General features: G+C 35.2%; 3 protein-coding genes across 3 annotated transcripts; 1 reads left to right on the forward strand and 2 right to left on the reverse strand.

Moving 5' to 3' along the window:
* Positions 1-109: 109 nt before the first annotated feature.
* Positions 110-5,517, reverse strand: LOC147559439 (catalytics). Its single transcript, XM_086661333.1, has 15 exons — positions 5,022-5,517; positions 4,863-4,935; positions 4,731-4,752; positions 4,549-4,627; positions 4,182-4,214; positions 3,773-3,921; positions 3,479-3,635; positions 2,712-2,952; positions 2,342-2,583; positions 1,977-2,240; positions 1,758-1,868; positions 1,381-1,605; positions 1,084-1,287; positions 821-997; positions 110-490 (listed from the first exon to the last, which is right to left on the reverse strand). Exons 1-15 carry the CDS (start codon positions 5,370-5,372, stop codon positions 290-292), a joined length of 2,529 nt encoding a protein of 842 aa, XP_086517459.1. The 5' UTR covers positions 5,373-5,517; the 3' UTR covers positions 110-289.
* A 1,004-nt stretch (positions 5,518-6,521) lies between these two features.
* APG3 (Peptide chain release factor 1) lies at positions 6,522-12,506 on the reverse strand. Its single transcript, XM_086661338.1, has 15 exons — positions 12,166-12,506; positions 11,982-12,038; positions 11,642-11,722; positions 11,491-11,548; positions 11,310-11,413; positions 10,822-10,873; positions 10,612-10,661; positions 9,784-9,849; positions 9,532-9,696; positions 9,087-9,159; positions 8,792-8,924; positions 8,453-8,510; positions 7,640-7,687; positions 7,054-7,137; positions 6,522-6,826 (listed from the first exon to the last, which is right to left on the reverse strand). Exons 1-15 carry the CDS (start codon positions 12,316-12,318, stop codon positions 6,755-6,757), a joined length of 1,254 nt encoding a protein of 417 aa, XP_086517464.1. The 5' UTR covers positions 12,319-12,506; the 3' UTR covers positions 6,522-6,754.
* A 4,289-nt stretch (positions 12,507-16,795) lies between these two features.
* LOC147559441 (zinc finger CCCH domain-containing protein 32-like) lies at positions 16,796-22,326 on the forward strand. Its single transcript, XM_086661339.1, has 7 exons — positions 16,796-17,273; positions 17,569-17,711; positions 17,963-18,028; positions 18,182-18,301; positions 18,416-18,727; positions 18,830-19,156; positions 21,358-22,326. The coding sequence occupies exons 1-7, from the start codon at positions 17,174-17,176 to the stop codon at positions 21,739-21,741; spliced, it is 1,452 nt and encodes a 483-aa protein (XP_086517465.1). The 5' UTR covers positions 16,796-17,173; the 3' UTR covers positions 21,742-22,326.
* Positions 22,327-25,751: the final 3,425 nt, after the last annotated feature.

Consider the following 25,751-nt stretch of genomic DNA (forward strand, 5'->3'; position numbering starts at 1 on the left):
TAGGATGTAAATCCTCTTCTTCTTGAGGTAAGAGGAATAGATTCATGATAGGTTTCTACAATAAACAGCCAACCTTAATGTTTTTAAGATCTAGAAAAAGCACATCATCTTCCAAACGCTCAATCCCACTAACTTGTAAAATTGTATAAGCACATATAACTACATAAAAGTGGTATTCGATACCTAAATAACGCATAAGCCAAAGACTACTCGTTTTGGTAATACAAAGTAAAACTCCCTCAAGTAGAAGATTGTTCTACCTTTAAAGTTCAAAAAAGAGAAGTTGTTTTCAAGTTCGAGGAGATTTTGGGTCGAGCAAGGCTACTAGAGAACCAGGGTCGGTAACGGGAGCACTGCAACTGAAGTTTTGGCAGACGAAAGCTGTGACCTTGTATGTTACTGGGCAACCCTTTGCTATTTGAGCAATGTTTTCGTTATTCCTTTCCCAGAATTCCATATCTAAGTTGTTGCTCGGATCTATGTGAATTACCTGCAAGTAAAGATAAAAAAAACCTCAATATATAACAAAGACATTAGGATATAATAGCAATCCAATAGTTTAGGGTTGTTTTTGAAATGAAAAGACTACAAGATTTGATGTACAAGGCAATCTCATAGGACGCTTCATGAGTTGAGTTACCCCTGACTCCCTCGGCACCTTTGAAAGAACCGAAGAAGGTGGTGGTCAACTTTAACGGAAATAAATCCATGAAGAGAAGTACTAAAATGGATATGAACCAGTCTCAACCAAGACCTAATGCGTAACAGTAACGGGGAAAAATGGCACAACCATTTCAAGAGAAAGCAACCCCAAACTTACAGTTTTGTTTGGATCATACGAGGCATATATAGCAGCCATCATATTGTTGAAATCCACAGTGTGTTTAGGGCCAACTAGTACAACTTGTCTCCTCGAAGGAACAGACAGCATATCACCACCACAGCACATCAAAGGAACAGCCATCGCCATATCTTTCAATCTTGTTTCAAAAACCGCCTGTTGGATCAAACTCACAGGTCAAACACCCATAAATACTAAACGGGAAAATGGTTTTGGGCTTACAGAGTCGGAAAATTACGCACCAGAAGGTGTTCTGCATTTCGGCGGTAACTTTCAGACTTGCTATCTGCAACGATAGATGATAACCTTACAAGATTAATTAGCGATACAGAATTCCCTGAAGGTTCGGCACCATCATGATCTTCTTTCATACGAAGAAGAACAGATGGGTCTTCTCCTGGGGTATTGAAGTAACCTCCCCCTTCTTGATCTAGAAATAACTCATTCTGGATGCACAAATTGCATAGACATGTCAGTAGGTCGTAGAAAAATAGATGAGTGAGAGGGAGACAGAGAGAGGGAAAAGACTAATCGTATACTTGGGTATCTTGCAGTTTAATAGCCCATGATAGCCACTTGGTGTCTCCGCCAAACTCGTACACATCTAGCAACCCAGAAATTAGAAAGGCATAGTCATCCAAAAAGCCTGGGGCTTTTGCTGGCCCGTTTCGAAAACTATGGTGGAGTCGTTGGGTTTGTTCATCATATAGCCGCCTCTGGATAAAGGAAGCTGCCTTTTCTGCAACTTCTAAGTACTCTTCGGGCTACAAAGGGATAAACCAAGATTTACGAACAAATTATATGAACCCGCATCAATGTAGTTGAAAACACATAATCTCAATACTAGTAGATGTCATAAATAGAAAATTCGTAATTGCAGATCAAAAGATGTAAAATATGAACAATGAATTCTTACCTTGGAGCCAACAACAGGAAAAGCGAACCTGACACTTTCAGGTTCCCCCTTGAGAATTTTAGAAGCTCTTGCGAAAGATGAAATTGCAAGCCCATTCCACGAAACAATTACCTAGAAAAGCACATGATTCATTAAAAAGTGTGGATACTGTAACTTCTCGATATTTCTTATCTTGGATAATATAAGATATTTCTGGCGGAATTAGAAACTCAGATATACCTTATCATCTAGATGTGGCCGAGGCCTCTTTGCTCTCACATGAAAAAGCTTTTCTCGACATTTTCCCAATACGTCAAAGTATTCATCCTCGGGCATGCCAAATTTTGATGCCATAGTAGAAACATCGTTCCTCTCAATCAGCACATTTTTACTATCAAATTCCTTGTGAGGATCGCTCATTCTAGAAAGATCACAATTACCCGACGGCTTTACATAATAATGTTCTTTGAATAGATTTGCATGTTCACCTACTATATCTTCAACCTTGAGAGAGAAACAAATCAAAGATCAAAAGTAACCAAAGTGAATGCAACTATTATTCTATAGGGTATCAAGAGTGGAAGGATCTTGTTTAGTGAGCGAACCTCTTTATTCGTCCAGACATAGAATGCTCCTTCCTTTTTTCGAGGGGCACCCTCGAATTCAGCACTATCTGCATCTTCGGCTGAAAATATTTCGCCTTCTGGTCCTATCATCTCTCTCCTCAAATAGTCTAGAATATCTCGAGCAACATACGAGTAAAGGGTATCTTTTGTAATAGAAAAGGCGTCCAAATAGACATTAGCAAGCTGCCCTTGATCATACAACATTTTCTCAAAATGGGGAACTGCAATAAACATCCAACTTCAGAGAAGTAATATTGATTCACGTATACGAATAGGAAAAAAAACGTAACTCAAAAGTCTCAAACTGTAACAAAATACTCGAAATAAAACCACTTAAACTGTAACTTACCATGCCAATATTCATCCACACTATATCTATGAAAACCACCTCCGACATGATCATGTACGCCACCTTTTGCCATACACTTCAAGCTGAAAAGCACCATTTGTAGATATTTTGATGCTTCACTCGACTTTTTATCCTCCTCGAGCTTCTTTGACTGGTAAAGCATTATCTGAATTTCGACAGGTCTTGGAAACTTCGGGGCAGAGCCAAATCCACCCAACTTGGCATCGTAACTTCGAGCTAACTGACAAAATAGGTACTTGCTTTCAGATGTGATAAACACAAAAACAATTTCGGGTAGGCAAAACTTTCTGCGACTCGATTCCACCCGAAAAAAAAACATTACAAGAATAAACTCATAGGCCACATAAAATGTGTCTGTTTCCTTGGAGACTTAATAGACGACAATTTTTCAACCAAACCAGGACCTCTAGAACTCAGTACTTCTCATTTTATTCAGGGACGTCAACAGAAGAGTATCTTGAAATGAGGGACTCAAATCTAGCTCTAACCATGTAAGTTCAGTCTGTAGAGCCGAATATCTTGTGAAAAACCAAATCATCGTTAATCTACATAAAATTTGCAAAATTAAGTGTGAATATTTGTAGTTTTAAACACGGATGCAACACCAATTCTCCCAAACTCAAGTGGATTAATTACAGGCTGGTTTGTATAATTTCACTTGAGAGAACACCAAGAGTAGAAACCTGAGTTCGAATATGCCAAAAAATTAAAGGAATAAACATGGGAGCCTAAATAACGAAACTCACCTGTTCGGCACACTTATTCAATGCTTTTTGAGTTGCACCACTTGTAAGTTTATTGGAGCTAGCACTAGAAGATAATGCTTCTGCCATTTGTTCTATTGCAAATGATCCACTATTAACTAGCATTTCTCGTTTGGTTTCCCACGCATCTTTCACTTTCCTAAAGCCAAATGGTTAACAGTAAATGAGCACGACAAGAAAGAAAGTGGCATTACTCTTTCTATATCCTTGTTTTCTTGGTGAAAACAATCTAATTATCACCAGTATAGACGAAAATAGATGTAATTCTAGTCTCACCTTAGTATAGTTTTGAAACCCGGTCGCCCGTACTTGTCATTTGGGGGGAAGTAAGTTCCACCCATTAAAGGTTTCAAATCTGGTGAGAGGAACACATTCAGTGGCCAACCACCACCACCGTACAATGCTTGTACATATGTCATGTATACCTACAGATATGAGATAGATAGAAAGAGTTTTACATAATTACTGAAGTATTAGAATTTGTTCTAAAAAGAGGACAGAATCTTTTCTTAACTAAGAATTAAGTAATGCCCTTTTATTGTATGAAATTTGACTCATGTGACTTGTCAGACTTAAATGGACCCAAAATCAGCCATCAACGAGTCATACAAAAACAAACATTATGACTCCTACTTTTAGAAGAAACAAAGAACGAAAAAATGAACTACCTTAGTTAATTACTTACCTTATCAACATCAGGTCGTTCTTCGCGATCAACCTGTCACAAACTAACCATAAGAACCAACCACCAAAACAAGAAAGCAATATTTTTTTTTTCTACAAGACTTAATATGAAGTTAGGTTGTGTTTGATAGGTAGATGGGGACTTCATTTTCGTGGAAGTAGGTGGTTCAAAAGAAATAGACTAGTCCCTTAACTTAAAATTATGACAAAAAGTATGGTGGGGTTTTAACATTTCTACATAATACACTTATTTTGCACTCCCCAAGAAATCACTTCCAAACAACTTATAGAGTTGAACAGATTTCTATGTCGAATAGATTTCGTTGCTATCAAACACAACCTAGAATTTCAGAAAACTTCTTACCTACCTTGATACTAACAAACCAATCATTTAACAATTTTGCTACTTCTTCATCCTCAAATGATTCCACTTCCATCACATAACACCTTTTAACAAATAAATTCCCAACAAACATCAGTTTAAATCAAAACCCATTTCTTTGATTTGAATTCAATTAAAATATGAATTTTTTAAAGAAAAATCACTCACCAATGACAAGTACTATACCCAACTTCTCACAAGAATTCACCCACAAAACAAAACCCAAAAATTTCATCAATTAAAAAAATTGAACTACTAAACATAAATGAGAAAGAAAGAGAAAGATAGAAAGTGACTTACTTGATAAGAAAATTGGGATATCCCTCTTCTTAGCTTCCTCAAAAGCTTCTTCACCCCATGGGTACCAATTAACCTATGAAATTACCCATTTTGAACATCAATTAAACCCTAAATTGATCTAAATACAAAAACCCAGAATCAAATTTAAGTCATTATTACCGGATTATGAGCATGTTGAAGAAGATAAGGACTATGTTCCATAGAGAGTCGATTAGTATGAGTATGATTATGAGATTGAGTTGGTGAGACTGATGGTGTAACAGTTTTTCCTTTATCACCCATTGATAGAACTCTAATAGAATGAATTGATCGTCTAGAAGATGAGTCTAGTGAGAGAAACAAAGGGTTAGAAAATACAATCCTTTTGTTGGGTACAAGTAGTTTGTTTTGATGAGAGAGAAAGTGATGAAGAGAGGAAGTAGTAGAGAGAAGGTTTTTGAAAAGCATAGGAGAAGAAGAAGAAGAAGTAGAGAGAGAAAGTTGTGAGATGAGAGAGAGAGGAGTTGTCATTTGGTTTGGAGAAAGATTGAAGATGAGTCATCTTAGTTGCCACATGTGCTTGAGTTAGTTGGGACTTTGAACTCTGAGGTGGATTTTGTACACGTGTGGAAATATAAACCAAAGACTAGAATAGTTTGTGTGGTGTTTGATGATTGGATTACCCATAGTTTGGAAGCTATTAAAGTTGCTAGGTTTGGATTCTCAAATTGATGTGGTTAGAACCCCAATAGTTCATTTTCAGTTTTGAGACTTGGTCATTTGATTGAGTCTAGATGTTTAATGGGACTTGCTACAAGGGAGTTCCACTCACAACCTTAAATGTTACTTTCTATGCCCTGATTAAGGTTTTTTAAAAGTTGTTCATAAAAATACATGATTAGAAAGACACTACGTCTGTTTTCACGTCAAAATCTGAAAGAAACACTGCTCTTGCTAAAACGTATTCAATAAAGTTGAAGCTAGACTTTGTTTAAAATTGTCGACGACCAACTTTAGATTCACAATTCTAGTTCTTATATATGTAAGTTCTAGTAGGAATGGTGTTAAAGAAGCACTTCTCTTGCTAAGACGTATTCAATAAAGTTGAAGCTAGACTTCCATTGTAATGGTTGATGAATAATTTTAGATTCACAATTCTAGTCTCTATACCTCTGGTTTCTAGTAGGCATAGTGCCTACCATGGTTCAGTGCAAAGGAAAAGGTCGACGGACAAGACAAGCCTTAAGATAATTTAATTGTGCTTTGCCTCAAAGTGTATGCAACCCTTAAATACACAAAACATCAAGAACGATTAAAATTTTGTTTGTTAGAAACTTACAACTTTTATATTCTTTTCTCTTTAGGCTTTATATTCATTTAGTATAATGTCATGTCTTCTTTCTATATATACATGCCATGTTGTTTTCTTTTCAAAATCAATATATAACTCTAGCCTCTAGTTGAGCCTTATCCATCTCCATAACTTCTATATCCCAACCGAAAAGGCGACAGTGCTCAACCAAGGAAAGCAATAGTCCTCAACTTTCTCACAAAACCATTGTCATTTCGACCTACTATCACTGTTTAGATCTTCAAAGGGTTCAATAATCAAATCTGTAAGTATCAAGAAAATACTCAAGTCATTATCGCTATTTACTCTATAAAAGCGAAAAAACCCAATTATGAACTTCATTTCTAGATCTATTATTCCAATGCTTGTTTTCTTGTGTCATAGTACAGTGATCTTACAAAAATTAATTTATACAATTAATGGACCTGAAAATGAATATGCAGTGGGTCGGTTATCTCAGTCCGAACGGCGATTTCGTTAATCTGCAGGTCTGAAAAACAACACGCAAACAAGAACCTCCACATTGACGAAATTTTGGCCGACAGAAACGAAACCTGTGAATTTAGTTTTTTGTTGCACCCACTGATAAAGCAAGGCTTTCCAAGAGCTCCTTCTGCTCCATAGCAACACATGACTGCAAGAATCATGCATATTAGGTGGGGAAACAAAATATTCTATATAATATAAAGCAACTCTCTAGTTTCGAGGGAATCTAATTGTGTTGATCATCAGTGTGATTTCCAAAAAAATGTCTAAAATGTATCTGAAATTTAGTCCAAAGGCTTGAAAACAAAAAAAAATGAAGAAACGATTACGATATTTCAAATACGCCGAGAAATAAGTTAGAAGTAGAACTGGTACCTGAATAGCTGTCTCAATATCACCGTTGAGGAAATTAGTCAGCTCAAAGTTCATCTTCAACCGGTGGTCTGTAACTCTATTGTCCTAGTAAAGTTTGCAGAATATTAATCTAAGAAAATAATTATGCTAAATAATTAGATCAGTAAATTTCGCCTCGACAAGACTCTCGGCTTGGAGAACATCAATACAAATATTTCAATAAAGATTAATGGGCAACCAGGTTTTCATTTTTGTAACACGGGGAACCTGTCACAATTTTAGTAATTTCGCATGCATAAATTAGTTATTTCATTTTCACATAGGAGAAGAGCAATTTTAACCATTTCCTAATTTCATCAGTTGACTATGAGCAGCTAATCCGGCTAAGCAAGTACGATTAGGTCAAGACTACACAAACAAGTGTTCACACTGCTGACCTAATATAGCTTTTGAATTTTGATTAATGACTTGGAGAATATCCATGCCACATGCTAATAAGAACCCCTTGAATGCTGTAAAACAGGTCTTACAATGTAATTGAAAAAAAAGATTGAATCATCTAATCCCTAACTTGAGCAAATGAAAATTGATCGGCTATAATGCTTACCTTGTAGTTGTATGTTCTAATCTTTTCTGATCGAGAACCTGTACCAACCTGCCATTTTATAGAAGATAGAACAAAACTCGTTTGAATATTAGTTGCTTAAAACAACATAAAATTTAAAACAAATGGACACATCCACGAGCAAGATTGAGACGTATTAACTCATTTCATCACCAGCTCCATTCATGGAACACGCACAAAAAAAGGCATTGTTGATACGATATATAGGGACTCCATAATAATGTTGTTGCTGCTGAAGCATGCGCCTCAGCTGCAGTAGTTTTGAGTAGTGATTGAGAAGATAAAACAAGTATACTAAATCAATGTGTCCCTTCAAAACTTTCATTTTCTTAGCCTAGTTTACAATTAGGCGTACAAGTTAAACATAGAACCCGCTCAATTGAGATAATCTCTTATTAATTGTATCATCAAAAGGTATGCGAAGGTTAGCTTGTTCCTGGCCACCTACTTCATCGTCTACTTATGACATCTCGTATAAACTAATATACCTTTCTAATGGTGTATAGAGAGCGTATTTCGAATGCATTCAACAGAAACAAAGAGAAGATAACTTTTCTGAGTTTTCTCTTCTTTTTCTCAAGAGCAGTGTGGCATACTACTATACTAGGGAGGCTCTGTTAATTATACGTACTAATCTCAGGTTTGTACGTATAGAGAGTGTATTTCGAATGCATTCAGCAGAAACAAAGAGAAGATAACTTTTCTGAGTTTCTCTTCTTTTTCTCGAGAGCAGTGTGGCATACTAGGGTGCTCTGTCAATTATAAGTATTAATCTCAGGTTTGTAAGGATATAACCTGTGATTTTCGCTGATCCCTTATTGACTCTTGCTGCTCCCTAACTTTGATCTCGTACCTGTAACAAGGATGAGGGTAAACAAAGATATCGCAAAACCCAAACAGAATAAGTAAAGAGCCAATCCGACAAACTATGTACCGAATTTAGACCAGTATGAACTGGAACTAATTGACTAAATACCAGCATCCAGGAGAAAAATTATCATATGAACAAGTGCGTGAGAAAATTGCTAGTTTCGAACAACAACAGGCAAATATAGAAATAATATTTCTCAGAAAACAGTGTATACGTCATGAAAAGAAAGAAATAAAAAGAACAGATTTAGAAATGGAACTTACAGTTTTGCTCTCAATAGCTGAAGTGCACGAGTCTTGTTTTTAAGCTGAGACCTTTCTTCGGTACAAAAGATACGAATTCCTGTCGGTTTGTGAAAGAGATCAACAGCTGTCTCTACCTTGTTGACATTCTGCCCTGCAAGAAGAATCCATCGATGGGCACTTAGCAAATATAATTGGATGAGAGATAATATCTAAATATAAGTTTGAAAAATGATGTTATGTTTCTCTATAACAGTTTTATAGCTGACTTCAATGAAAGAAATTATTGTAACTTTATTCTTTTACAGTTGCATACCTCCGGCACCTCCAGATCTTGCAGTTGTGAGCTCAATGTCTTTTGGATCAATTACTATTTCAACTTCATCAGCCTGAACCAGTTAAGTAAATAAGTTTGAAAACTGATGTTACATAGAAGTTCTTGAACAGGCATGTATATGTATAGACCACAAACTATACTCTGGCAATTCAGATTGAATCCAAACAGTCAAAATTTCAAACAATAATAACCAACTTGAGTATTTGGCCTCAAATTAACCCAGGCTACCTTTGATCTCAACTAGACCGCCGAATAAATCGGGCGGATCGGTCGACCACAACTACTTAGCATGAACATTAGCAGGAAATATTGTTTCAACTACATCCATGTAACTGACTTCACATGATTAACAAATCATCAATTATACAAATATTCTGTACTTAAACCCATACACATATTTGCACGTCTTATTTGTGAGACAAACCTCTGGCATAATTGCTACAGTTGCAGTTGAAGTATGCACACGGCCCTGTGCTTCTGTCTGAGGAACTCGTTGAACCCGATGAACACCAGACTCGAATTTTAGTTTGCTATAAACACGAGTTCCTTTAATTTCCATCACGAAAGTTTTGTAACCACCTCTTTCAGTCTAAAAGATAGACAAATAATCAGCTAACACGAAGCAGTATCGATATATTGTATTACACAAGGTTTGGTATAATAATAACATACATACCTCTGAAGATGAAACTGGTGCAAATTTCAAACGGCTTCGCTCACAGAACATCTGATACATACGGACCTAAAAAGTGATAGAAGAAAGATGTTATGGAAGAAAAGAATTCAAGATTTCTTGCACTCCAATAACTTAAAATGTCCTAGTAGCTAGTCTATATAAGACATAGATTGTTAGTTTAAAAATCTCCCAGCAACTGAACATTACTATGTATTGGAACTGCATTGTATTGACATACAAGAAAAAAAATACTTTGCTAAGTAAAACTATTTCTAATGGGTGCCTATTGTCGCACAAAATGTCCATTTGATATCAGTGATATCCAGGAAAATGAACGAGAGTATAATAGCTGCGGGCCAGATAACAACTAAATTCTCTTTTCTTTTGAAGAAACAGTAATTAGTTCATTCTTCATTCGCAAATTTAGGAGGGTAATCTTATTCTAACATCTTAGGATTATGGATGGTGAAGATAAGACTATGATCATGGTTTAATTTTTATACCTACAATAAATGAGCATGTACTAGTAAATTTCTAAGCTCCTACTCAATTTATGTGCAACTGACATTCTTGATCTGATACCAATTTCTCACATCAAAACATCAATGAAATTTAATCAGTTTAGACTTCTGAAATCTCGGAAACATAGCAGTGATGTATCTATAATTCTGTGAACGGATCATCCAAGGCTAAGTACATTAAATTACCTGCGATTACGAAAACTCACTTGTACCACGAAAACAGATTAAACTCACTAATACGTCGAAAACAGATTTATAATACATCACTATCATCACATTCAGAAAGGATAAGAGTAAATGTACCTACAAGATCAGCAGCCCAAATTCCGGCTTCATCACCACCAGTCCCTGCCCTCACTGCAAAATAGGATAAAAACGACTTGTAGCAAACTCAAAAGACCGGACAGCAGTTTCACAACAATGCAAGGTTCCCAACTCCCGCAACTTTTTGTGAATAAGATATATACTGACTTCTGAGTAACCAAGAACAACCACTGGTCAACTTTCATCCACATACCTTCAAGAAGGATATTTCGTGAATCAAGAGGATCACTGGGAAGCAGCAACACCTAGCATTGAAAGGTGAATCTAAGTGAGTAGAAAGCTCAGAAACTTCAGTAGTAGGACAAACAGACACTTTAGTGCTTAATAAGAGGAGAACAAAAATTGCCCTAGTTGCTTCTGCATCAACATCCAATCAAAAGTTCAAAGACAAGTTTTTCTTGATTGGTCAAATTATTCTCTAAGAATACAGTAATGGCATGCATTATTTCTACCTATATAGCGTCCAACTAAGTAACGGCTATGGCTTTAAAAGTTTGAATATCATTCCTCTACTCAATGATTACAGGTTATATTGAATCAGTTCAACATCAAACCCGAGCTTTAGAGACTTAGGGGTCATTTTAAGTTTTTATCTTCAACATGAATAAATAATTTCTTAAATAACATGGTAAAAGAGACTAAGTTTTCTCAATTTTCATAGGTCAGCATTAAAGTCAAAACCTTTAGATTCTCCTCTAGCTCTTTAAGTTGATCAGACAAACTTTTTATTTCAGAATGTATCATCTCTGCCATATCTTCATCACCCACATCCTCTTTCGCTAAAGCTGCAACAATAATAAAATCAATATATGTAGTACCTCAAAAGTAATCAAAATCAACAAAAAAAAAAATAGTCTAAAACCTTTTGCCTCTTCCAGTTGCTTCTCACAATCCTTAAACTTTCTATATATTGATACGACCTGCAAATGTTACCACAATATCAGAAAACAACTACATATAGAGAATGACTAAATCCCTAGCATGAAAAACGAAGTAACCTCCTTCTATTTTACCGTGTCAAGCTCGGACATAGATTGTGCAAGCTTTTGGTATTCGCTAGGATTCGACACTACATCCGGGTCAGCCAGCTTGACCTAAAATTGACAATTTAGAGCTTAATCTCTAGTGTAAAGCAATTCAATGGCAATCAAGGTGACATCAAAGTCATTAAGTAGGACATAAATTGAACCCCAAGTTCAAATAATCCCCAAATAACATAGATAAGAAAACATTACAAAAATAAGTTCAAAATCTAAAAATCACTCAATTCATATGAAACCACTAATTTGATACAATTAAAATCACTCTGGGTATAAATTGAATCACTGATATTGTAATACTTTGAATACATACAGATAATTCTTTCCAAGTTTTCTCGGCTGAATCCAGCTTGGTTATCAGATAAGGTTCCTACATAAAACAAAGTTTCAATCTTAATGAAGATAACTATAACAAGTAGAATGAATCATATATGCCAAAATTCAACTGGAAAGAAAGGAAGAAAGAACAAACCCTAGAAGTTATAATCATTACTTACAGCCATGCAAACTAATCTTGAAGGTCTAGAACTCTTAAAACGTTGAACTCGAAATGATTTGTTGTTTCTTGTGTTGCAGAAAAAACGTTTGAGTGAGAAATGATTTGAAGTTGTTGGGATTTGAACTACGAAGCTCGTTAATAAGCTCTCCATTGTCGTTGCAAATGATTTCTTAGAAGAGAGAGAGTGAGAGAGAAAAGATAATGTTTAGAGAGAGAGAGATGGAAGCGCGGGTAGGAATTAGGATGGATGATAGTATGATAGTGTGTGTGCAGTGGGGAGGACCGTGTAATTTGGTGAATTTATCTCCACATATCGTTCGGACTAGAAATAAGTTTTTTTTTTTAGAACAAGACAGCAATGAGTTAAGTACGGACCCTATGGTTGGTGGGCGTCCCTTTAAAGGCCACCATTTTGAGGAAGATGTTTGGGAAAAAAGAGAAAAAATTTCGGAGAAAAAAATGGAAAAAGCAAAAGAAATTCTAAACCACCCCAGAAGTCGTTGGCCACAGAGATAGCCGGCGACTTCATTGTCATCTTCTCTATTTTCATTGTCGTCGGCCAGAGATAGCCTGGAGTCCGGACCAGGCGAAGCAATCTGATAGAACCAGTGTCGTTGTCTTCGGAACTGTAGAAGAAAGAGAAGGAAAGACATCGAGAGGAGAGAGAGGGACGAGAGAGAGAGAAGAGAAGAGAAGAAAGAGATGACGATCAGAGTCATTGTAGGCGTTTTAATGGTCGTCGGAGTTGATGGTAGTGGGAAAGAAGATGGAGGAAGAAGAAATAAAAACATCAAAAGTGGGTAATGTTTGAAGGAAACAAAAAAGAATTGTTTCCATCCAAAACTTTCTTCCCTGAATTTATTTCTTATTTCCCCAAATATCGACCTAAAACAAACTACTCTCTCTGATTACATTATATACTCTGTAAACAACGAGAACTTTTTTGAAAAGTTGAACTCCTATGTACTCAGAACCAAGGTCTTATGAGTAATTTAAAGGCGCGTTTCTTTGAAGAAACATGGACATTTTTTGGAGTACAAAATTTTAAAGGAAAATGGTGGATTTTGTTTAAATTTCCGGGCAACTTAACTTCGTCGTTTTCATCATCTCTCCCATCTCCGACCAAGGTTTTATGAGTCATATTGTTCAGTCCGAGATAGTGAGTATAAATTATGGTATCAGACTGGTTTAAGGTCTCGGACTGCTACGAGTCCACGTCATTCTGATTTTTCAAATTTGAGATAATACTACTTACAAATCCTCAAAAATTATTCAAAATTAAGACAAAACCGATGATAAACGCTCACCAAAAATTTAACCGCTTAAACTAGAAACGATGCCCTTCAGAAAACAGAAGAAAAAAAATCTAAAAATTTGGATAAAGATTTTAAAACAAAAAACCGAAACAAAATAAAAACGAAGGAAGTGGAAGAAGAGAAAACACGAGTCACAAAATATTAGAAACATCTAATCATCTATAGACAAATAAATAAAATGTAAGAGTACTAAAGTACCTATAGAACAAGGAAAATAAATATTTCAACAAAAAAAAAAAAAAAAGGAAAATAAATGGATTTGGAAATTTAAAGCAATGGTTTTCTCCATCAAAAGATTCCGGTCGCATCACTATTAATACCGTACACTCAACTGGTTGGTGCCGGTCATCTTCATTTTCTAAAGACAAAAACTACTACTACAGTTCTATTATTGGTTCAATTCTTACCTACTCAAAATGAACGAATCTGATCAAATTTTCCGTCACTAATCAAATCTTAACCGTTCATTATAGCTAGAGATTTGAAAAAGATGCCAATGACTTTGACTACATGCTCCTGGCCCTGGCCCTGGGTAGATGAGTCGACACTTGGCAGTACAATATTGGATGCCACTGGAATACAATTATTTGCCAAAAAAAAAAAGTCACAGGAATTAAGGCACTGTCTTTATGAGAAATACCAACTAACCACATAATAAATTCATATAACTACGACTATACCCTTTATGTGAAGAACAACTCTATTGTCTCTGTAAATGTAGTCTCTACAAATGTATTAATGGAAACCTAGATGCTTTAATTTGGTTGATTTCTCTATAAATATGATGAGTAGTTGTATGCTCAATCGTGATAATTGATTACATTTTTTAATTAATAATTACTACGATGTAGTCTTTAATGTAGAGATGGACAATCATATATTTGTACTGTAAAGGTAGTTATAATATTGATTCGTATTTATTAAATTCCAGACGGAACGTATCTTGATTGAATAGACGATTAAACGAAGTAAATACTGGATTGCATACAATGTTGTTTTATAATTTAGTAGGACTGTGAAAGCTCGGTGGAACCTGTCTCCATTATTCAGTCAACGGCGAAAGATTTCTTTAGTAGATATTTTAGTGATTGCAATAAAAATCAAATGCTAAAATTATTAGAATCACACCTATGGGAAACACAAAAATGACTCATGTTTGTTGTATCTTTAGTTTCTAAATTGACAAGAAATCCATACAACATAAATACACTACTTTTTTTTTGTGTGTTGTTGAAAGAAATACACTACAATCTTAGTCTTACGAGGGAAATGCTTACATTTCGGTTTATGTTAACAGTATTGTTTGTGTTGAAAATGTCTGGAGTATGAGTTGATATTAAATCTGATTTGTGACTCGCAAACCCGCTCTCAACCCTAAACACGAAATTTTCAGGGTTGATATTCAAGGATGCCAAACACATGATTGATCTTTGTTGCCTGTAAGGCAGAGCTTCTATCTATGTATATTTCAAAATTAGAAAGAGTCGCAGTAAAGTGGTGAGTTTAAGATTTCCAGTGAGCTATGTAAACTGACACCTTAGAGTTATCTTTGATGTATGTAACTTGTTATTCAATAATAGTGAAAATGTTGTTTCTTCCCTTTGCGGTCTTTACATGATGGTATCCGAAGAAACCATTTGTAAAATGGCATACTTCGCACCCCCCTCCCCCCACCCACCCATATTTTTTCTGATAATGGTGTGGGAAAGGGATTTTGGATCACGACATTATTCGAGTAAGTCTACTAAATCGAACTATGTACATCTGTTATGCGTGATTGTTTACTTTTTTTTACTATTTTTTCTATTCTTCGTCGTAACAATTTGTATTTTTTTGTTGAAAGAAATTTGCATATGTATTGTTGTTCTGAAATATAATACTTGAGATTGTTTTGGATATACAATTGCATGATCTCGCATCCCATGCTAAAGAAGATAAAAATGCTCCATGATAAAGAAGATAAAAAAGTATAATGTATTTCTCAAGTACATGAAATTAAAAGTTGTATTTGGATTTTCATTTGCGTACTACATTGATCTTTTTTTTGTTGATGAAACTTGACCATTGTCTGCTTTATTAGCTACTAGAACAATAACCAGTGTTGCCTAAATATACCGCAAACAGATTTACAATTCACCAGGAGTCTCATAGACCTCCAAAATTTGAATCAAATTTAACTTTGATAATTTTGCTAACATTGACTTTTGTGAAGAAGCATAAAATATGATAGTATAATACCTAAATTTTCCACTACACGAAATTAAAAGGTATTTCTCAAGTACATGAAATTAAAAGTTGTATTTGGATTTCCATTTGCGTACTAAACTGAGTTTTTTTTTTTGTTGATGAAACTTGGCCATTGTCTGCTTTATTAGCTACTAGAACAACAATGAGTGTTGGCTAAATATGCCGCCAACAGGTTTACAATTCACCAGGAGTCTCATAGACCTCCAAAATTTGAATCAAATTTAACTTTGATAATTTTGCTAACATTGGCTTTTGTGAAGAAGCATGAAATATGATAGTTTTTTTTTTTTTTTTGTTAAGGATGAAATATGATAGTATGATATCTAAATTTTCCACTACATAAATGAGGCTCCAAATGGGGAGAAATGTAATGAAATTCAATATTAGATCGGTACACATAAGTTCTTATGAGTATTGTAACAAAAAAAAAGGTTCTAAAGAGTATGAAATAACTTGTTTTCAAATTTATCGTGACTTTAATAGAGGTTAGGATTCTATTAATAGCTTATTCGCTTGGGACAAATGATTTTGATGGAAAACAAAGACTCAAAAATATTCAAAGGCTTTTTTGTAAATACAAAAGTGTTAACAAAATAGGAAAAGAAACTCAATACCTCGACATAATCTCAACAGAAAACAAAACACCTCAATAGAATAAGGCACATGTCACCGTTACATTTTAAGCCAAAGTTTTCAATGCTCCAAAAAAGACACACTAAAACTTTCAACATACACTTGTACCAATAAAAAAAAGTAAGTACTATTATTCATCCACCATTTACTTCAAATATACTTTATTAAAATCAATCACCAAATCAAATTACAAACATTTGTCACTAACTCCAATGATATACTACTCATATTTCTCTTCTATTACTATCTTCTGTCAGCAGTTATTAGCTCAAGTTGTTCCAAGATGTTGACATAAACTCCAGAAAGTCTTGGAGATTTCAAGTTCGATTAGAAAGAAAAAAAAATGGCAATCTGGTGATTAGAAGCAATATCAGTGTCAATTATGGAGTAAGAAAATTCTGAAAACCTTTCAGGTACTTAATATTTAATGTCACTGCTACTATTTTCTTATTTCCTTTAGTTTGGCGGGTATAAAAATTAACAGACGAAAAAGACCCTCAAAAATAGAGAGAGAGAGAGAGAGAGAGAGTAGAAGAAGAAAGATCAAACAAACAAAACAAAAGCTTCTTCAAAACTAGGGGAAGAAGTTAGAGAGAGAGAAAGTAAAGACTAGAGAGAGAAAGTAAAAAAACCCTCAAACCAGTTTCAGAAGAAGTAGTCAAAATCTTCATACTCTCTAAACTCGATCAGATCTTCTTTCAACTTATATTCGTACAAAACCCCTTATTTTCTCTCTCACTTATTTTCTCTCTCTAGAAATCAGCTTCTTTTTTTCTCTGTACATTTGTAAGATTCATCATACATATACAAATGGATCAGCGATTTGTTACTAATCAAACAATGGTGGGTTCTCAATCAGATCCAAAACTAGGTTGGAACTCTTCCCTAGTAGCTGAAACCGGACTAGAAGGTCAGTCCTTTCATACCCATACTTTTACCAACTTTTCTTTTTATTATCTCATTGTTGAAGATCGAGTTTTAGGGTTTTATTTAAAGATGGTGAAGTTACTAAATACGATTCCTTTTATGGGGGTTTCCGTTTTGTCCCTCTTTTTGTTAATGTAGTTCTAATAATATGGTGGTACTTGATCAAACCCAATTTGTTAATCTTTTATAAATGTCTTTTAAATTGAGTTTAGGGTTTTACAGAATGTGATGAATTTGATCTTAATCATGGGTTGTTTTTGTTTTACCTGTAAATACAGTTTCAATGTGGAAGTTAGGATTGGGGGGTAAAAATTCTTATCCTGAACGATCAGGAGAGCCCAACTGTGTGTATTATATGCGTTCAGGAACCTGTGGGTATGGTGACAGATGTCGTTACAATCATCCCCGTGATCGCACAATGGTAACCCTATCATCTTCATTTCCTTCTTGTACTTTTCCATTTTTATCTATCTTATGAGTTTTATCTAATCATTTCTTAAGATTTGATCCTTTGTATCACAAAGTTGCATCATTTTTCGCAATTTCTCTAACCTGATCTTATTGAGAACTTATTTGTTTTCCTCTGGGTATTTGATTTTTTTTGTTTACGATGTTTGTACATATCATTCAATGTGAAGTGATTATGTTCTAATTGAATTTGAATTACTTCAGGCGGCTGGTGCTGTAATACAAAGTGGAGGCGAGTACCCAGAGCGTGAAGGTCAACCTGTATGTGAGGTACTTATATAAAGCGTAAAATACTACCGAGAAGATTGTTTTTTAAATGTGGATTAAAAGACTTATTAATCTTCAATTTAGTTTGTTTTTCTATTTTCTGAAAATGGAATAATTTCTAGTAGTATTGATTGTTCTCGTATTCCTTGTTTCCAGTTTTTCTCAAAGACTGGGACTTGCAAATTTGGAGCTTACTGCAAATACCACCATCCAAAAGATGGAGGTCAATTGATGAGCCCCGTGGTAGTGAATTATTATGGATACCCACTTAGACCGGTTAGACTCCTTCTCTTTTAGAGTATATGTGTTTTCTTAGTTTCCAGGTCAAATTTTATGAGTAGTTCAATCAAGTTCGTAGTAAGAATTAATGGGTGATTGTTAATCCAACAGGGAGAGAATGAATGTACTTACTACGTCAAAACGGGGCAATGCAAGTTTGGTTTAACCTGTAAATTCAATCATCCACAACCAACTTCTGTTTCCATACCTGCTCCAACACCGGCCCAAGCGCAGCCGCCGACACCTGCATTTTATCCAACGGTGCAGTCTCCTTCACTTCCTTCTCAACCATATGGAGGGGTGACCACTAGTTGGCAAGTTCCCGGCCCTAATCTTGTGCCTGGTTCATATGTGCAAGGAGCTTTCGGGCCTGTGCTGCTTCCCCAAGGAATGGTTCCCATTTCGAGTTGGAGTCCATATCCGGTACTCGTTTAATAGCTTAACTTTTCCCTAATTATATATTGATTTAGTAACCATCGTGTTTGTTTCCTATTCCATTTTTACTGAATCACTAACCTGTCACAGGCGCCGTTGAGTCAAATGTCTCAAGTTGCTTCTCCTGGTACTCAACCCACTGTCAGACCTCACCCACTTTACGGGGTAACTCAACTATCACCTTCTGCAACAGAATTTATAGGGTCTTACCGATCACTTCCAGCCCCTGCTCCCCCTTCAAGTAGTAGCGTGAAGGAACATTTGTTTCCAGAAAGACCTGGTCAGCCTGAATGTCAATATTACATGAGAACAGGGGACTGTAAATATGGGACCACATGCAGGTACCATCATCCTCCAGAATGGATCACACCGAAAACAAATTGTGCACTGACTGCCATGGGACTTCCTCTGCGCCCGGTATGCATTTGATTCGCTTACCTCTTTTAGTTTCTTCTTTGCTATAAATGAGATGTTGCTTCTTCCTGCCTTCTATTATTTTCCAACGTTAGATTGGTGGAACTCATAACATAAACACCAGTTTACATGGAACTGAGTTAAATCCTGTTCTTAAATTCTTCCATCCTGTTTCAATGCCATTCAAGTGAAAGTTGGGCAGGTTTAGTGTTATTAATTTATGAGTATACTCTTACTCTAGTTTCTGAAGTTGTCTATATTCAATGTCCTAGTTAGAATTTATTTTTTGATATAGATAATTAATTCAGAATTGTGCCAAAACTAGGAAGACACAATGGGCGTCTAAAGCTTTTCAAGATAAGTTTGGCAAGTAAAAGTTTCCATAAAAGCAAGTGTATAATTAATGTGGAAATTATGTTTGTTTTGATATTTGTTTTCGGCATTTAATGAAGCTCATCATGAGTTGAAGTAATTACTGATGTGAAGTACCATTGGCATGAAATGAGCAGTAATTAACTCCATTACTCTGTCTACATTAATTGAAAAACTCTATATTGGGTGTATCATAAAATTCTATTTCACTTGTCAGTTTTCATACATCATACATGATAACTTACAATATACACTGGTATCTGCAATCTTCATATGTGCTTCTAGGTAAAAGACATTTCGGAAGAAGTTAGTAATAATATCTATTTTCTTTACTGTAACTGTTGCCTTTTAAGTACTAATCGCCACAGTACTCTTTTCAAAGTATACTGTATACCTTTAACAACGATCTGGGATATCCTTGATGGGATCTATTGTTGGAGACTACATGTTGCAATGAAGTTTATTGCAAAAGAAAAACCTCTCTCACTCCTATTGAGATGTCGGGAGTAGCTAAATCAATTAGTGTGTCAAAGTCTAATGCCTTCAAATAAGTTGGTTTGGAAGCTTGTACCTGTATAATATGTGTGTGTGCACTAAATCAGTTACAATTGCCATTTACAAGCTTTTACTCTTCATGTTAGATTAGTACCTGGAGGTTTTATGCATTTAGGAAACCTGCATATGCATTTTGATAGTATAACATGATTATTTGGAACAAGGCTGACTGTTCGAGCAACACAACACACACAATTCTCTACCATGAACTGTTAACCTCATTTCTTGGTTCTTGAGAACAATCTCAGAAGTGTATCAGGATATCTCCTGGTTTCATTAATTATACAAAAGAAATTTCATAGTTAAGTATCATGCAAATTGAAGTTATTGAGACTCTGCAAGTATTGACAAATACCCAAGTATCAAATACGGGTTTCCCTATCAATCATGTTAGAAATAAAGATTAGAAAGGGTATCCATGTTACAAATGTTTTATGTAAAAGCATTTTAGGGTAAAATGATTTTGCGCACCTCTCTTTCCGTCTTTTTCGTGCTAAGTGGAAATAGTCAATTAGCTAAATCACTTTAAGCTTTTTTCTGGGTTAAGTTTTTGGTGAAAGGTGCACCACTAATCCATTTCTTGAGAAATGATCTGTTGCTTGGAAAAATGTTTTGTATTACGACACCGTTTGAAGTATATGTAATATAATATATGATAACATATATCTCTAGAAAGAAGAAGTGGAGATTTAGCCATGATCACCTCCTTGAAATGATATGCAACTGGTTTATCAAATATAAGATTTGTATTTTTTGTTTCTTGAACACGTCTACTTTTGTTGCAAGGGTCGTAGTCGTGATGGCTATATATGATTGATACTTCTAAACATGTGTGTATTCGAATAAATCAATGATACATGTTTACAAGCACATGAAGTAGTTATTTGCCTCCAACCAATGATTTCTAACGAACATACCCACTATAACTAGGTATTTGGGAATTCTTTTATTTTCTGAGAATGCCCGACTTGTACCAGCATGAGGTGCTCTTTATTGACTTACCTTTGTGCTATGCTTATAAAACCATCAAAATGAAATCAGTTTGATGTTAACTTTACGAAAAACTTCTACTTCAAAGTCATGCTAACTTAACTTTCAATCTTTCATACACTCGAGTCAATTGTAAGAGATGACTAGATAACTTGTTAAAATTTTTAAGTAGTATTTGTACTTGCCCACACTTTATATGATACAACATAGACATGAAACTTTTGCAGTATTTAGAATTCTTGCATTTCATTACTAGTAGTACCACTGACCGTCTTACTGATTGACAGGGCGCACCACCTTGCAAGTTCTACGCGCAACATGGAATATGCAAGTTTGGGCCAACGTGCAAATTCGATCACCCGATGGGGACATTGAGCTATAGTCCATCTGCATCTTCTCTCACTGACATGCCAGTTGCTCCATACCATGTTGGCTCTTCATTACCTACCTTAGCTCCATCATCTGCATCTTCAGGTTTTCGGCCCGATTATATAGCTGGGCCCAACAATTCTTTCTCGATCAGAATGCCATCTTCTAGTGGTTTAGCTGGTTCAATGTTCTCAAACAATTATGTTCTTCATTCAGGCGTTCAAGTGTCTGGTCAGAGTCGTGTTCCTGTACCTGGTAGTATTAGCATAGGTCACGGGGGAAAGGTTTATAGTTCGACCTGATTAATTCCAAATGCTAATTCCTCTCATTCATCTTCAAGATCCAATTTTCAGAAAATCTCACATGTTCGTGTCTGTCACTCTGGTAAGAATTTTGTTTGTCAGTCATCAAGATTCACGATTCCTTTAGCGTTCGATAAGGGCCTGTTCCAAATTCTCTCTTATTATCTCGTGTTCATACGATCTTCATACGACAAAACTCCTTTCATCTCGAATAAGATATATCTGTTCTCAAATGGTGTAGCAATCCCACATAGTCCTCTACTCTCTCTCTCTCTCTCAATAATTATAATACTATTTCTGTTGTTATTGTTTATGATCTGATCTTTTTAGAACAAAAAAAGGATTTACTAGATTCGTAGAAGCAGCTTTGATGCCTCATTTATCATTCACTTGTGATTTTGAACGGGCTTACAATTTTGTTGTTCTAAGATTATTATGGACTTAATACTTGGGGATTGGAAGTTGTTATTGCTAGGGAGACATTCCCTCCCCCTCTTGTTTGGGGTTTCTATTGTGTAAATCAAGGGTTTCTAGGGATGCATTTCATTGGATCCCCCTTTTCATATAAGGATTATGTCTTTCTTACGTGCTCTCTCTCTCTCTCTCTCTCTCTCTCTCTCTATAGATATATATATATAGGTGCAATACCATGTGTGTATATTTTTTTTTTTTTTAGTTGAAACAGTGTATATATGTTAGGAGAGAAATTTGGAGTATTTCTCTTGAAAAGGGCATCCCAAGATCAGATTATTGATTTGTGGACTTAGTCAATTGACCAAAGATTAATGTAGAAGATGCTAAGGAAATAGATTTATCCTATACCTATGCAGGAAAGCTAACTAAAAAAAGAAGACTCTTGATCTCGTGTAAGTCTGGAGTAAATTTTGACTTTGTGGTCAACAATTTTTAGTTGGAAAAGTTACAAGTTGATTTCCATCCTCTAAGTCAAGGGTTCGAACCCCTTAAAGTTGACCAAAATTTGAGAACAGTTAAATTCACCCGAAATAGATTCTCTATTCATTGACACTGAATGTTGGCAGCCCAAAAGCAATTTCTTGTGATTAGCCACACAAAGGAGGGGTGGGGGAATAAAATGAGCAAATCTATTGTATTAGATTTGGATAGAGTAGGAGAGATTAGAGGGAAATAAATGTAGAGATCTAGATAGAAATGGATGTGATAAAAGAGGCTAATTTAAAGAAAATAAAAGTTAGGTTTTTTTTCTTTTGGCTTGAAAATTTATCTATGCATACATTCTTACATTGCCGAATATAACATCTATACCCCGATGTATAAAAGTTGTAAAACATGACGAAGAAATAAGGAAGGAGTTCATTTCGAACCTAAAGTTAACAGCCAGATAAAACTTCCAATGAACAAAATGGCTATGCCTCGAAGGCTAAAAGGAACTATCTCCATTTGCTCATAATGTATAAAACCAAACTATGAAGAAGGTGTTGCATGTGGCAAGGAAAATTTGCATGAAATCTTATCATAAAAGCTCAAAAAGCAACTCTAAAAAGCATCCAATGGTTGGAACTACTCGTGACTATAGGCATAAACCCTAGATTTGAATTTTCTCTTTTTTTTTGAGCGAAAACCATTCTATTAAATGGATAAAAGATAAAACATCAGTTCCGGAAATAACATAATCGTTACAACAAGGTCCTGAAATGTAAGAGAAAGCAACAGAGGGGTTAAACCACCAAACTAGGCAAATTAAGGGGTTAACGCTGCATCCGCAAACGAGTGGGCCACTTGATTCGAATTCCGTCTACAATGCTGGAATGTAACGTGTCTATTCCTTGCGCGTACACGTAGGGCTTCCAGCTCCGTCGATAGACGCCACGGGGCTATCTGGTCATCGTCGGATAGAAAAAGGGTTAAAGCCCTAGAGTCTCCTTCTATGATAAACTCATTAAGCTCCATTTCTTCGCCGAGCTCTAACCCTAGTCTGAAACCAATCATCTCGCTGTGAAGAGGTGAAATTGGTTTGAAAATCTGCGTTTTCGTGAGGATAATTGTTCCTCCTGAATCCCTTGCTACTGCCGCCGCACCTGCTTGAAGAGAAAATCTGAATTTTCTCTTGTTAACGTGCATTAAAAGTCTTGTAAGAGCCAATGAGATTGTTGATTATTTTGACTATAAAAATGTCATTTTTTTTTTCTCAAATCACGTGAGACAATCTATTAGACGTTTAGAGAGACAGAGTTCAATCCAAATGAAAGAGGTAACTGCTTCTTAAATGCAAATGCAATGATTTATGCAGCTGAGACATCTTAAGAATAAACTACTGGCATGATTTGAACTAGGTTACACCTTACGTGAATCATTGTTAAGAGTGAGATTACTGAGGAAACAGGTTCCATGCGGTCCCATGTCTTACAACGAAAAAGTAATAATTTAGATGATGAGTGGTTCACAAAATTCAACATCTTTGATGTCATTTGAATGCACTTCGAGACATACAAGACTTATATATTCTAAAAATATTCATTTGCAGAAATATCCTAACTACAACATACAACAAATTTTATTTGTATAAAGCGAAAATTCTCTGTTTTTTTTTTTCTCGCAAAGAATCATACAAAAATATAGCTATTAGGTAAATAGTATTGGCCATAGTAACGTAAATATAAAGGAATTAGGGATTAATATAAACGAATTAGGGATTAATTAGGTTAGTTTAAACGAGGGTGAACAAAAATCGAAATTGTGAAAATGGTCCCCCCAACAAGAAACTGTTCCCACACAACAAATCACTTTCATAATTTTTGGGTTAGCACGCGCAATCTATGCCCTTACCTAAAAGTGTCTTTTTCCCACATCTATTTTTTATTATATACTCTTGATTTTTTGGTTAGTTCATATTTGGTCCTTATTTCTTGGTTAAATACAAGTTTGACTCTCCTTTGTTAGGGTTCTATTCAAACTCTATGGACGGGAGAGAGGGGGCAATTCAACTGTTAAAATTTCGTTATTCACCTTAGTAATTCCGATGAGATCGATCACTTCATAGATTTTGGGGAGTTAAATATGGGTGTATCCTCATCGTGAGAATTGGATACATCAATCATGAAAGAACCACGATTTGGGTGGTGATTTCTTTTAATGTCTACAATTCACACGACTGTCTTAGATTCGTGTACAACTAAGCTCTGAAATGAAACAACCTTGATAAAGTTCTTTTTTTCACAATTATCATTTTAAGAACAACTAACCAAATTTTCAATCAGTTCGTCAAATCATATTTCTTCCACTTTCTTTTTACAGGAAAGGTCCGATCGAAAAAATAGCAAATGGTTATACTTGATTTGATGTTTTTCTGATGATTTGAGTAGCTTGAATTATTGTCTAAATTCTAATTCACATTGTTAAGTGGTGCCATCCGTCCCTAAACAAATGATTATCTATTAAAGCATAGGTCGGTAGGAGCCTATTAATAGTTAATCCTTCAAAAAACTACTTTTAATTATAACAGCTTTTACTTAAAGCAAAACCATAATCTCTGATGACCCTATTAAAGATAGTTTTAGAATAATAAGTCTATTGGAACCTTTTAAATCTCAGGTGATATTAGAGAAATTCAATTATGCACCTTCCACAAATATTGTATATACGGTTGAAAAGAAACGCAACACCTAAAATAATGTCACTTAGTGAATATCTCCAAATTCCCTCTTGCTTTTTCCATAACAATAAGAGTAACTAAAACCTTATCGTACAATAATTCAGCTTCAAAAGAATGTTAGGGTGAGTTTTGTTGTTTCTAGACGAGTAATTAGACTTATTTGTACCTAAATGAAAATTAATCGTTTATTATGAGTCAAAAAACCCATCAAGAGAGAGAGAGAGAGAATATTGACTAAAAAATAAAGGTTATTGATTTTGTGTAGATCTAAAGTGGACTTTAACTTATAGTATTTTCTAAAATTTTCTTTGTAAACTCCGTACTAATACAGATGGTTTCAATGTTGGCTCTCACTCTAAAAGCTAACTTCATGAGTGAT

Source organism: Eschscholzia californica, unplaced genomic scaffold (assembly GCF_041429995.1).
Source record: "Eschscholzia californica isolate CP2 unplaced genomic scaffold, dmEscCali1.0.p SCAF_2, whole genome shotgun sequence".
Classification (NCBI taxonomy): domain Eukaryota; kingdom Viridiplantae; phylum Streptophyta; class Magnoliopsida; order Ranunculales; family Papaveraceae; genus Eschscholzia; species Eschscholzia californica.

Coding starts and splice junctions, on each gene's coding strand:
- LOC147559441 (XM_086661339.1), top strand. CDS start 17,174: ATGGATCAGCGATTTGTTACTAATCAAACAATGGTGGGTTCTCAATCA. Junction 18,302..18,415: donor ATGGATACCCACTTAGACCG/GTTAGACTCCTT, acceptor TTAATCCAACAG/GGAGAGAATGAATGTACTTA. Junction 19,157..21,357: donor TGGGACTTCCTCTGCGCCCG/GTATGCATTTGA, acceptor ACTGATTGACAG/GGCGCACCACCTTGCAAGTT.
- LOC147559439 (XM_086661333.1), bottom strand. CDS start 5,372: ATGACAACTCCTCTCTCTCTCATCTCACAACTTTCTCTCTCTACTTCT. Junction 4,628..4,730: donor GGGTATAGTACTTGTCATTG/GTGAGTGATTTT, acceptor ATTTGTTAAAAG/GTGTTATGTGATGGAAGTGG. Junction 3,636..3,772: donor GGTTTCAAAACTATACTAAG/GTGAGACTAGAA, acceptor ATTTGGCTTTAG/GAAAGTGAAAGATGCGTGGG.
- APG3 (XM_086661338.1), bottom strand. CDS start 12,318: ATGGAGAGCTTATTAACGAGCTTCGTAGTTCAAATCCCAACAACTTCA. Junction 7,688..8,452: donor GGGATCAGCGAAAATCACAG/GTTATATCCTTA, acceptor ATAAAATGGCAG/GTTGGTACAGGTTCTCGATC. Junction 7,138..7,639: donor TTAGAACATACAACTACAAG/GTAAGCATTATA, acceptor AAACTTTACTAG/GACAATAGAGTTACAGACCA.